At 56.1% G+C, this 12428-nt stretch overlaps 1 protein-coding gene across 1 annotated transcript in view; it reads left to right on the top strand.

The window, feature by feature from the left end:
- The window catches only part of dnah2 (dynein, axonemal, heavy chain 2), a 239036-nt gene that overhangs the window by 133465 nt on the left and 93143 nt on the right, over positions 1 to 12428 (top strand). The window contains 7 exon segments of the mRNA XM_038786796.1: positions 1140 to 1286; positions 2861 to 2998; positions 3001 to 3026; positions 7055 to 7114; positions 7116 to 7152; positions 7155 to 7213; positions 8017 to 8156. Coding sequence (XP_038642724.1) covers positions 1140 to 1286; positions 2861 to 2998; positions 3001 to 3026; positions 7055 to 7114; positions 7116 to 7152; positions 7155 to 7213; positions 8017 to 8156 — 607 coding nt within the window.

The raw sequence follows: 12428 nt of genomic DNA, 5'->3' as shown, positions 1-12428 counted from the left end.
GTGGCGGCTGCAGACTGCAGGGAGCCATGCTTCTGGCAGGCTGGGGGAGGGGGCCTTCCGCAAGGCGGGGCAGGGGGGCACTATTTGGCAGGTTGGGTCCGCTCACAGCCGACGCCATGTTTTACGGTGCAACCGCTGAAGGTCGACGCTGTGCGCATGTGTGGCCACGGACCCGGCCATTCTCCAGCCGTTTATATCGTGGGAGCTTTACTCGGCACAGCCGCTAGCCCCTCATCTGTCGCAGGATCGGTGACGGTTCGGCGCCGACTTCGGAGTCGTAAATTGGCACTGTTCCCACGCCGGCATCGGCACTTAGCCGCAAAAATGGTGAATCCAGCCTAGGATCTAATACTGATATAAAAGAAAATTACTGCGGAAGCTGAGACCTGAAATGAGAAGGGAAAATGCTGGATGGACTCAGCAGGTCCAGCAGCATCCAGGGGGAGAGGCAAACATGTCCGTCCAACTCCGAAGAGGAGTCAGACGGACTTGAAAATGTTAACTTCTTGTTGACGAGCTCGGGCTGACTACCTTTTCCGCCATTTCATCACCAGTTGTGTTATATGTCGTTTCGCCCATAAGGGGACAAATAAATATAACTCCTACTTCACAAGGGCGCCAAAGCATCACCTGGGGTTAGATGGACTCATTCTCGAAGACCAGCCATGATGTGTGAATAATTTAAACGGTGACTCTGATGGTAATGCTGCCACAATCATTGGCTGATAAATCTGGGGGTTAACTGACCCGTGTAGCCTTGATGTGACGGGCAAAACGTCTGGCCACCGGCCAGATTAGTACAGGGAAGAAAACAAGTGTCCTTCACCCGGACCCAAAGTGGAAGATAAGCCTGCCCCCTTGACAGGTAATGGGCCGAACTCCTGCTTGAGGCTTCATGGCATCATTGGTTTGGTCTGAGGCTGTGGTCTCTGGCCTTGGAATTGCCTTCAACCTGCGGGGAAAGCTTCTTGTATTTACTTAGCTCCCGGTACAGGTGCGCGTCTCCCCCTCCCATGCCTAACGAAAGCACACCGCCTCCTCTCCTCATCCCCGGCCCTCTCTATCTGCAGGCAGCTCTCCTGCAAGTCAGACCTGGTTTAACTGGTTGGGGGGTCTGTCTCTCTTTTTTATTCTGCTAGGTGACTTCATACGAGGAGACGTGTATGAAGACCTAACAAACTTCAAGGCCCTAAAAACGTACATGGAGCACCAGCTGTCGGAGTATAACGCTACCCCTGGGGTGGTGTCGATGAGCCTCGTCCTGTTCAAAGACGCAATCGAGCACGGTAACTGGTGTACAATCACTCCAATGCCTCACGTTACTTTACATGTTGTTATTCAGTATTCACAGGTTCATGAGGGGCAGGGAAAGGCCATTTCTTTTCCACCAATTAGTCCTACTTGCCTTCTTTGTTTCATGGCTAATGAAATTCGAAGAATTGTGCTCACGACCTTGCGCAAAAAAGATCTCCAGCTCCCTGTGAGAGGTTATCGGTAGAGTCTGTTTCAGGAACCAGTTCCACATCTGTTTAGTCCTTTTGTGGGAAAAGCTTCCTTACTTACTGCCAACGTTTTGTGAAGTCAAGGGCCCGTTGTTGTAGTTTTAACACCGTGGCACAATTGTGGCATAGTTTGAGACTAGGCATTGCTGCAGGAGGTGACCTTGGGGAGGGTGGATGTGGCTTTGGGGGTGGGCTGGGTGTGGGTCAGCCTGGGCTGGAGCACTCAGGGCATATCCTACTTTGTTGGTTTATCCCAGACATTCCCAGACAGTGTGGGGAGGCCGCTAGACAAGATTTGGGGGTTGCGAGCTCCAAGCCAGCCCTGGCTGCTTAGACTGGACGCTAGCAGCAGTGAGGCCCCTTTTAAATCCTCACGCTTTGGTTTCTAATGGCTTTTTTTCGGCGGCCAAGCGGACAGATCTTTGCGACCCAATTGCCGCCGAAAAAAAAACTGTGAAAAGGATTTTTAAAACCCCTGTAGTTTAAACATTCCCACCTGTTATGGGCCAGGGTTTGGAAAACTCCAAAGTACATCATGGAGTTCACCTGACCAACAACTGTTTATTGATTTTAGTTGCGATGAGCACAAGGGCCTGACTTTCAGGTGTTATTCAACAGAGGCCTTCAGCACCTTTAAATAAAAACAAGCTTTATTCTATGAATTTAGTTAACATTCTTATAAACACAGAGTAAGCATTTTATCAACATAAATACCCCGCAGAGCTACAGTACTCTATGTATAACCCGTAATAAATTCCCCCTTTAGCTGTTCCAATCTAATAACAAGATCCCATAAACCAGAAACCCCTTTTCAAGACCTGGTACGGATGCTCTTGTCTCCTTTCCAGGACAGCAAGTTTGAATTTCTTCTGGAAAACAGTTATTTCTTTTCAAGTTATCAAGCAGTCTGGAAGCAGCGTTTAAATTGCAGGGAGAGAAAAAAATGTTCTTTCCCCCTGTGCTCCGCCCACACAATGACATCACTGAAGCCATTTGATAAGACAAAAACATTTCTTATAGGGATACTCCCATGGCACACCACAGTGAACATCTATCGCTGCTCAGGAGCTAGCCACCTTCAGGAGCTGAAGCAACTCCCGCACTCAGCTGGGTGTGTCTAAGGTGTTAAAATTGGTTTGCAGTTTGGGAAGCACTGGTTTATTCCATCCTTAAAGCCTCTCTCGCTAAACTCTCTGGCACCTAATGGATAGATTGGCTGTAACAGTCTCTGGCTTATGTTGGCCTTGAGTTAGGAGATCAGAATTGCCACACAGTGCCCAGACAGGGTGGGCCGGTACCTCCCTGTCCAACTCCAGGCAGCCTGCTTCAGTTTGTGTTCTTCACTTTTTCTTCCTCAGTGACAAGGATTGTCCGTGTGATCAGTCAGCCTCGTGGGAACATGCTGTTGGTTGGGATAGGGGGCAGTGGACGACAGAGCTTATCTCAGCTGTCCGCCTTCATCTCTGACTACAACACCTTCCAAATCGAAATTACCAAGCCTACCGCAAGATGGAGTTTAGAGAGGTATGTCTTAGTCTAGGTGTTGTTTCAAAATATTATTCCAATAAGAGGTCGATAAGTACTATAAATAAGAGCCCATGATGAGTCTTACTTCTGTTGTGGGCAAAGTATTGGAAAGGTTTTAAGAGATAGGATGTATATCATCTGGAAAGGAATAATTTGATTAGAGATAGTCAACACGGTTTTGTGAAGGGTAGGTCGTGCCTCACAAACCTTATTGAGTTCTTTGAGACGGTGACCAAACAGGTGGATGAGGGTAAAGCAGTTGATGTGGTGTATATGGATTTCAGTAAAGCGTTTGATAAGGTTTCCCGCGGTAGGCTATTGCAGAAAATACGAAGGCATGGGATTCAGGGTGATTTAGCAGTTTGGATCCGAAATTGGCTAGCTGGAAGACAAAGGGTGGTGGTTGATGGGAAATGTTCAGACTGGAGTCCAGTTACTAGTGGTGTACCACAAGGATCTGTTTTGGGGCCGTTGCTGTTTGTCATTTTTATAAATGACCTGGAGGAGGACGTAGAAGGATGGGTGAGTAAATTTGCAGATGACACTAAAGTCGGTGGAGTTGTGGACAGTGCAGAAGGACAAGTTACAGAGGGACATAGATAAGCTGCAGAGCTGGGCTGACAGGTGGCAAATGGAGATAATGCAGAAAAGTGTGAGGTGATTCATTTTGGAAGGAATAACAGGAAGACAGAGTACTGGGCTAATGGTAAGATTCTTGGTAGTGTGAACGAGCAGAGAGATCTCGGTGTCCATGTCCATAGATCCCTGAAAGTTGCCACCCAGGTTGAGAGGGTTGTTAAGAAGGCATACGGTGTGTTAGCTTTTATTGGTAGAGGAATTGAGTTTCGGAGCCATGAGGTCATGTTGCAGCTGTACAAAACTCTGGTGAGGCTGCATTTGGAGTATTGCGTGCAGTTCTGGTCGCCGCATTATTGGAAGGATTGGTAGCATTGGAAAGGATACAGAGGAGATTTACCTGGATGTTGCCTGTATGGAGGGAAAATCTTATGAGGAAAGGCTGAGGGACTTGAGGCTGTTTTTGTTAGAGAGAAGAAGGTTAAGAGACTTAATTGAGGCATACAAGATGATCGAGGATTAGATAGGGTGGACATTGAGAGCCTTTTCCTTGAATGGTGATGTCTAGCACGAGCGTACATAGCTTTAAATTGAGGGAGATAGATATAGGACAGATGTCAGAGGTAGGTTCTTTACTCAGAGAGTAGTAGGGGCGTGGAATGCCCTGCCTGCAACAATAGTGGACTCACCAACACTAAATGCATTCAAATGGTCATTGGATAGGCATATGGACGATAAGGGAATAGTGTAGATGGGCTTCAGAGGGGTTTCACAGGTCAGCGCAACATCGAGGGCCGAAGGGCCTGTACTGCGCTGTAATGTTCTATGTTGTGGCTAGCACGGGTAGAGGATCGGCTAACTGATAGACAACAGAGAGTGCGGATAAAAGGGGCATTTTCAGGATGGCAACCTGTAACTAGTGGAGTGCCGCAGGGATCCATGCTGGGATCACAATTATTCATAATCTAGATTATGATCTGGACGAGGGAAGTGAATGCAGCATTGCCAAGTTTGTGGATGACACAGCAATAGGTGGGAAGGCAAGTGGAGAGGATGACACTAAAAGTCTACAGAGGGATATAGACAGGCTAGGTGAATGAGCAAATACTTGGCAGATGGAATATAACGTGGGAAAATGTGAAGTTATCCACTTTGGTAAAAAAATAAAGGAGCTGAATATTTAAATGGAGAGATTGCAGAAAGCTGCAGCACAGAGGAATCTGGGGGTCCTCGTGAATAAATCACAAAACGCTAGCCTGCAAGTTCAGTGGGTAATTGGGGAGGCTGATGGAATATTGGTCTTTATTTCAGAAGGAATGGAATATAGAATAGGGAAGTTCAGCTAAAACTATACAAGGCACTGGTTAAACCACAGCGGAATACTGCGAACCATTCTGGTCCTTATCTAAGGATAGATATCTCGGCATTGGAGGCAGCACAGAGAAGGTTCACTGGGCTGATCCCGGGTAGGGAGGGATTTTCTCATGAGGAGAGGTTGAGTAGGTTGGGCCTGTCCTCACTGGAGTTTAGAAGAATGAGAGGCAACCTTATTGAGACATCTCAGATTCTCAGGGGGTTTGACAGGGTCGATGCTGAGAGGATGTTTCCTCTTGTGGGAGAGTCTGGGACCAGAGGGCAGAATCTCAGAGTGAGGAGGGGTCGCCCATTTCAGACAGAGATGAGGAGGAATTTCCTCTCTCAGAGGGCAGTGAATCTGTGGAATTCCTTCCCGCAGAGAGCTGTAGAGGCCGTTAAGGCTGAGAGACAGATTTTTAATCAGGGAGGGATGGAGGGTTATGGGGATAAGGTGGGGAAGTGGAGTTGAGGATTATTAAATGGTGGAGCATGCATGATAAGCTGAGTGGCCTATTTCTGCTCCTCTGTCTTGTGGTCTAATTAATCTCCTTCCTGTTCTCAGACAGTGAATCTTAATTCAGCCTATTATTTCACTTTTGAAAGTGCCTGTCGTAGCTTCCCCCAGAGTCCTTGGCTTAATGGAGCAGACAAATGCTAGTGAACCACGTGGATCAGACACACCTCAACATGCGCAGTAGATGGCCCATTGAACGAGACAGTAGATGGTCCATTGGGTGATGCAGTAGACGGTCCATTGAATGAGACAGTAGATGGCCCATTGGGTGAGGCAGTAGATGGTCCATTGAATGAGACAGTAGATGGTCCATTTAGCGAGACAGTAGATGGTCCATTTACCGAGACAGTAGACGGTCCATTGAACGAGACAGTAGATGGTCCATTGGGCGAGACAGTAGATGGTCCATTGAACGAGACAGTAGACGGTCCATTGAACGAGACAGTAGATGGTCCATTTACCGAGACAGTAGATGGTCCATTTACCGAGACAGTAGATGGTCCATTTAGCGAGACAGTAGATGGTCCATTTAGCGAAACAGTAGATGGTCCATTGGCGCGAGTGTAGCTGGGCGATTGGGGCGAGACAGAGATGATCCTTGGCGGGGAGTAGATGATCCATTGGGCGAGGGAGTAGATGGTCCATTGAACGAGACCGTAGATGGTCCATTTAGCGAGACAGTAGATGGTCCATTGAACGAGACAGTAGTGTCCATTGGGGCGCGGGTGTAGCTGGTCGATTGGGCGAGACGTAGACGGTCCATTGGGGCGAGACAGAGAGTATCCATTGGGCGAGGGAGTAGATGGTCCATTGGGCGAGGGAGTAGATGGTCCATTGGGCGAGGGAGTAGATGGTCCATTGGGCAGAGGGAGTAGATGGTCCATTGGCGAGGGAGTAGATGGTCCATTGGGCGAAGGGAGTAGATGGTGCCATTGGCGAGGGAGTAGATGGTCCATTGGGCGAGACAGTAGATGGTCATTGGGCGAGGGAGTAGATGGTCCATTGGGCGAGGGAGTAGATGGTCCTTGAGCGAGGGAGTAGATGGTCCATTGGGCGAGGGAGTAGATGGTCCATTGGGCAAGGGCGACAGATGATCCATTGGGCGAGGGAGTAGATGATCCATTGGTGAGGGAGTAGATGGTCCATTGGGCGAGGGAGTAGATGGTCCATTTGGCGAGGCGAGAGATGATCCATTGGGCAAGGCAACAGATGATCCTTGGGCGAGGCGAGAGATGATCCATTGGGCAAGGCGACAGATGATCCATTGGGCGAGGCGAGAGATGATCCATTGGCCAGGCGACAGATGATCCATTGGGCGAGGGAGTAGACGGTCCATTGGGCGAGGGTGTAGACGGTCCATTGGGCGCGACAGTAGAATGGCCCAGTGAGTGAGACGATGAATGGTCCATCGGCCAAGGCAGTAGATGGTCCATTGAGCGAGACGGTGAATGGTCCATCGGCCGAGGCAGTAATAGCGCCGCCACATCCTAGCTCGGGGAAGCAAGTAAGAACTGAGGAGAATAAAGCTTCTTGAAAAAGATTAATTTTCTGTTGACTAAACTCAAACTGTATATTTTAGACCTGAAAAAAAATCTATCGCGAGGCCGAGTGCGAAAACCCAACAATGTTCCTGTTTACCCGACACCCAGTTGGTGGACGAGGCCTTCCTGGAAGATATTATAACATACTGAGCTCCGGCGAAGTACCAAATCTGTTCAAAACAGACGAGTTTGAAGAGGTGCGTATTTGGTAGGCCATTTGTGTTACACCACAGTTAATCAGATTAAATCCTGATTGCAGTTATACTCACTCTCATACACACCCAAACGCACTCGACTCTGACAGTGCGGTACTTCCCTCAGTACTGACCCCTCTACAGTGCGGCACTCCTCAGTACTGACCCTCTGACAGTGCGGCATTCCCTCAGCACTGACCCTCTGACAGTGCGGCACTCCCTCAGTTCTGACCCTTTGACAGTGGGGCACTCCCTCAGTACTGACCCTCTGACAGTGCGGCACTCCCTCAGTACTGACCCTCTGACAGTGCGGCGCTCCCCTCAGTACTGACCCTCTGACAGTGCGGCACCGCTCAGTACTGACCCTCTGACAGTGCGGCACTCCTCAGTACTGACCCTCTGACAGTGCAGCACTCCCTCAGTACTGACCCTCTGACAGTGCGGAGCTCCCTCAGTACTGACCCTCTGACAGTGCAGCACTCCTTCGTAATGTCCCCCGAGCAGTTCCTGCCTGCGCCTGGTTTAGGTTTTCAGCTTGGTAGCCAAGTGAGTTTCCTTGTGTCGATAGTTTTAACAAACTGCGGCAGTCCATTGTGTTAATCCCAATCTTTCAGCAACCAGTCAGTGTGGGGAACAATGTAAAATGCTTCCTCCCCAGGAATATTGGCAGGAGCAATGTGCAATCCGCCAGCTCGGTGTCATCAGGCCACTGAGGTGTAGCTTTGGCTCACAGTTTGCCCCAACCAGGGAGACGCTGAGCAGGGCGGGGAATCGATGCCACAGTTGACCATCTTCTCCATTCGCAGATTAAAACCTCGTTGTTAGATGCTGCAAAGGAGGAATCTATTCCTGAAACAAATGAGAGTATCTTCAATTTTCTGATGGAAAGAGTCCGCAGCAATCTTCACGTTGTGCTGTGCATGAGTCCGGTCGGAGACCCTTTCAGGTAAGAGGTTGTGATGGAGAAGGTGCTGGCAGTGAGTACAGGAGGCTGAATGCACGCAAGTTATTTCCGCAGTGAAGCACTGTCTGAGCACCAACCATGCCCCCAGAGGTTGCGGTCCCCGGCTGCAAGTGGGGAGAACCTATTGAATTGCAGCTGCTTCAGTTCGATAAGTTCCTATCAAGTTAATCTCCTGTGGTTTCCTCCTTTCACAGCTCTCCGTTAATCAAGGCCCAGTGCTTTACTCCAATGGGAGGCTTCCATCACTGTGGACGGCACGGTAGCACAGTGGTTAGTACGGTTGCTTCACAGCGCCAGGGTCCCGGGTTCGATTCCCGGCTTGGATCAAGGTCTGCGCGGAGTCTGCACGTTCTCCCCGTGTCTGTGTGGCTTTCCCTCCGGGTGCTCCGGTTTCCTCCCACAAGTCCCGAAAGATGTGCTGTTAGGTGAATTGGACATTTTGAATTCTCCCTCAGTGTACCTGAACTGGCGCCGGAATGTGGCGACTAGGGGCTTTTCACAGTAACTTCACTGCAGTGTTAATGTAAGCCTACTTGTGACGATAATAAAGATTATTATTATTACTTTCCACGTGGCTGGGTTTGTCCCAATTTACACTGAAACCGCCGCCACCCCCTCCTCATGGTTTCTCCTCCGCCCAGTCAGCTTCCTCGTCTTCTCCACCCCCCCCCCCCCCCCCCCCCCCCCCCCCGGCTACTGAAACGTTTGTAACCTGCCTAGACCCTGCCATGCGCGCACCAGATACTTCTGAACCAGGATTCTGAATCTTCCGTTCAGCCAGATGGATTACCGTGTTGCACGGTGCCTCACTGCACGGTGCCCCGCTGCACGGTGCCCCGCTGCACGGTGCCTCGCTGCACGGTTCCTCGCTGCACGGTGCCCCGCTGCACGGTTCCTTGCTGCACGGTGCCCCGCTGCACGGTTCCTCGCTGCACGGTGCCCCGCTGCACGGTTCCTCGCTGCACGGTACCCCGCTGCACGGTGCCCCGCTGCACGGCGCCTCGCTGCACGGTGCCCCGCTGCACGGTGCCCCGCTGCACGGTGCCTCGCTGAACGGTGTCCCGCTGCACGGTGCCTCGCTGCACGGTGCCTCGCTGCACGGTGCCTCGCTGCACGGTGCCTCGCTGCACGGTGCCCCGCTGCACGGTACCTCGCTGCACGGTACCTCGCTGCACGGTGCCTCACTGCACGGTGACCCGCTGCACGGTGCCCCGCTGCACGGTGCCCCGCTGCACGGTGCCTCGCTGCACGGTACCCCGCTGCACGGTGCCCCGCTGCACGGTGCCTCGCTGCACGGTGCCCCGCCGCACGGTTCCTCGCTGCACGGTGCCTCGCTGCACGGTACCCCGCTGCACGGTACCCCGCTGCACGGTGCCTCGCTGCACGGTGCCTCGCTGCACGGTGCCCCGCTGCACGGTACCTCGCTGCACGGTACCTCGCTGCACGGTGCCTCGCTGCACGGTGCCCCGCTGCACGGTTCCTCGCTGCACGGTACCCCGCTGCACGGTACCCCGCTGCACGGTGCCTCGCTGCACGGTACCTCGCTGCACGGTGCCTCGCTGCACGGTACCTCGCTGCACGGTGCCCCGCTGCACGGTACCTCGCTGCACGGTGCCCCGCTGCACGGTTCCCCGCTGCACGGTACCCCGCTGCACGGTACCCCGCTGCACGGTACCTCGCTGCACGGTGCCTCGTTGCACGGTACCCCGCTGCACGGTGCCTCGCTGCACGGTGCCCCGCTGCACGGTGCCTCGCTGCACGGTACCTCGCTGCACGGTGCCTCGCTGCACGGTGCCTCGCTGCACGGTGCCCCGCTGCATGGTGCCTCGCTGCACGGTACCCCGCTGCACGGTGCCCCGCTGCACGGTGCCCCGCTGCACAGTGCCCCGCTGCACGGTGCCCTGCTGCACGGTGCCCTGCTGCCCGGGTGCCTCGCTGCACGGTGCCCTGCTGCCCGGGTGCCTCGCTGCCCGGGTGCCTCGCTGCACGGTTCCTCGCTGCACGGTACCCCGCTGCACGGTACCTCGCTGCACGGTACTCCGCTGCACGGTTCCTCGCTGCACGGTACCTCGCTGCACGGTGCCTCGTTGCACGGTGCCCCGCTGCACGGTTCCTCGCTGCACGGTACCCCGCTGCACGGTACCCCACTGCACGGTGCCTCGCTGCACGGTGCCCCGCTGCACGGTGCCTCGCTGCACGGTTCCTCGCTGCACGGTGCCCCGCTGCACGGTACCCCGCTGCACGGTGCCTCGCTGCACGGTGCCCCGCTGCACGGTGCCTCGCTGCACGGTGCCTCGCTGCATGGTGCCCCGCTGCACGGTGCCTCGCTGCACGGTGCCCCGCTGCACGGTGACCCGCTGCACGGTGCCTCGCTGCACGGTGCCTCGCTGCACGGTGCCTCGCTGCACGGTGCCTCGCTGCACGGTGCCCCGCTGCACGGTGCCTTGCTGCACGGTACCCCGCTGCACGGTACCCCGCTGCACGGTGCCTCGCTGCACGGTGCCTCGCTGCACGGTGCCCCGCTGCACGGTACCTCGCTGCACGGTACCTCGCTGCACGGTGCCTCGCTGCACGGTGCCCCGCTGCACGGTACCTCGCTGCACGGTACCCCGCTGCACGGTACCCCGCTGCACGGTGCCTCGCTGCACGGTACCTCGCTGCACGGTGCCTCGCTGCACGGTACCTCGCTGCACGGTGCCCCGCTGCACGGTTCCCCGCTGCACGGTACCCCGCTGCACGGTACCCCGCTGCACGGTACCTCGCTGCACGGTACCTCGGTGCACGGTACCCCGCTGCACGGTGCCTCGCTGCACGGTGCCCCGCTGCACGGTTCCTCGCTGCACGGTGCCTCGCTGCACGGTACCTCGCTGCACGGTGCCTCGCTGCACGGTGCCTCGCTGCACGGTGCCCCGCTGCATGGTGCCTCGCTGCACGGTACCCCGCTGCACGGTGCCCCGCTGCACGGTGCCCCGCTGCACAGTGCCCCGCTGCACGGTGCCCTGCTGCACGGTGCCCTGCTGCCCGGGTGCCTCGCTGCACGGTGCCCTGCTGCCCGGGTGCCTCGCTGCCCGGGTGCCTCGCTGCACGGTGCCTCGCTGCACGGTGCCCCGCTGCACGGTTCCTTGCTGCACGGTACCCCGCTGCACGGTACCTCGCTGCACGGTACTCCGCTGCACGGTTCCTCGCTGCACGGTACCTCGCTGCACGGTGCCTCGTTGCACGGTGCCCCGCTGCACGGTTTCCTCGCTGCACGGTGCCCCGCTGCACGGTACCCCACTGCACGGTGCCTCGCTGCACGGTGCCCCGCTGCACGGTGCCTCGCTGCACGGTTCCTCGCTGCACGGTGCCCCGCTGCACGGTGCCCCGCTGCACGGTGCCTCGCTGCACGGTGCCCCGCTGCACGGTGCCTCGCTGCACGGTGCCTCGCTGCACGGTGCCCCGCTGCACGGTGCCTCGCTGCACGGTGCCCCGCTGCACGGTGACCCGCTGCACGGTGCCTCGCTGCACGGTGCCTCGCTGCACGGTGCCCCGCTGCACGGTTCCTTGCTGCACGGTGCCCCGCTGCACGGTGCCTCGCTGCACGGTACCTCGCTGCACGGTACCCCGCTGCACGGTGCCTCGCTGCACGGTGCCTCGCTGCACGGTGCCTCGCTGCACGGTGCCCCGCTGCACGGTGCCCCGCTGCACGGTGCCCCGCTGCACGGTGCCTCGCTGCACGGTTCCTCGCTGCACGGTGCCCCGCTGCACGGTGCCTCGCTGCACGGTGCCCCGCTGCACGGTGCCCCGCTGCACGGTGCCTCGCTGCACGGTGCCTCGCTGCACGGTGCCCTGCTGCACGGTGCCTCGCTGCACGGTGCCCGGCCTGCACGGTGCCCCGCTGCACGGTTCCTCGCTGCACGGTGCCTCACTGCACGGTGCCCTGCTGCGCGGTGCCCCGCTGCACGGTTCCTCGCTGCACGGTGCCTCGCTGCACGGTACCCTGCTGCACGGTGCCTCGCTGCACGGTGCCTCGCTGCACGGTACCCTGCTGCACGGTTCCTCACTGCACGGTGCCTCGCTGCACGGGTGACTCGCTGCACGGTACCCCGCTGCCCGGTACCCCGCTGCACGGTACCTCGCTGCACGGTGCCTCGTTGCACGGTACCCCGCTGCACGGTGCCTCGCTGCACGGTGCCCCGCTGCACGGTTCCTCGCTGCACGGTGCCTCGCTGCACGGGTACCTCGCTGCACGGTGCCTCGCTGCACGGTGCCTCG

This window comes from Scyliorhinus canicula, chromosome 29 (genome assembly GCF_902713615.1).
Source record: "Scyliorhinus canicula chromosome 29, sScyCan1.1, whole genome shotgun sequence".
In the NCBI taxonomy this organism is placed as follows: domain Eukaryota; kingdom Metazoa; phylum Chordata; class Chondrichthyes; order Carcharhiniformes; family Scyliorhinidae; genus Scyliorhinus; species Scyliorhinus canicula.
Note: the sequence above shows the minus strand (reverse complement) of the source record. Positions and strands in the feature narration are given on the sequence as shown.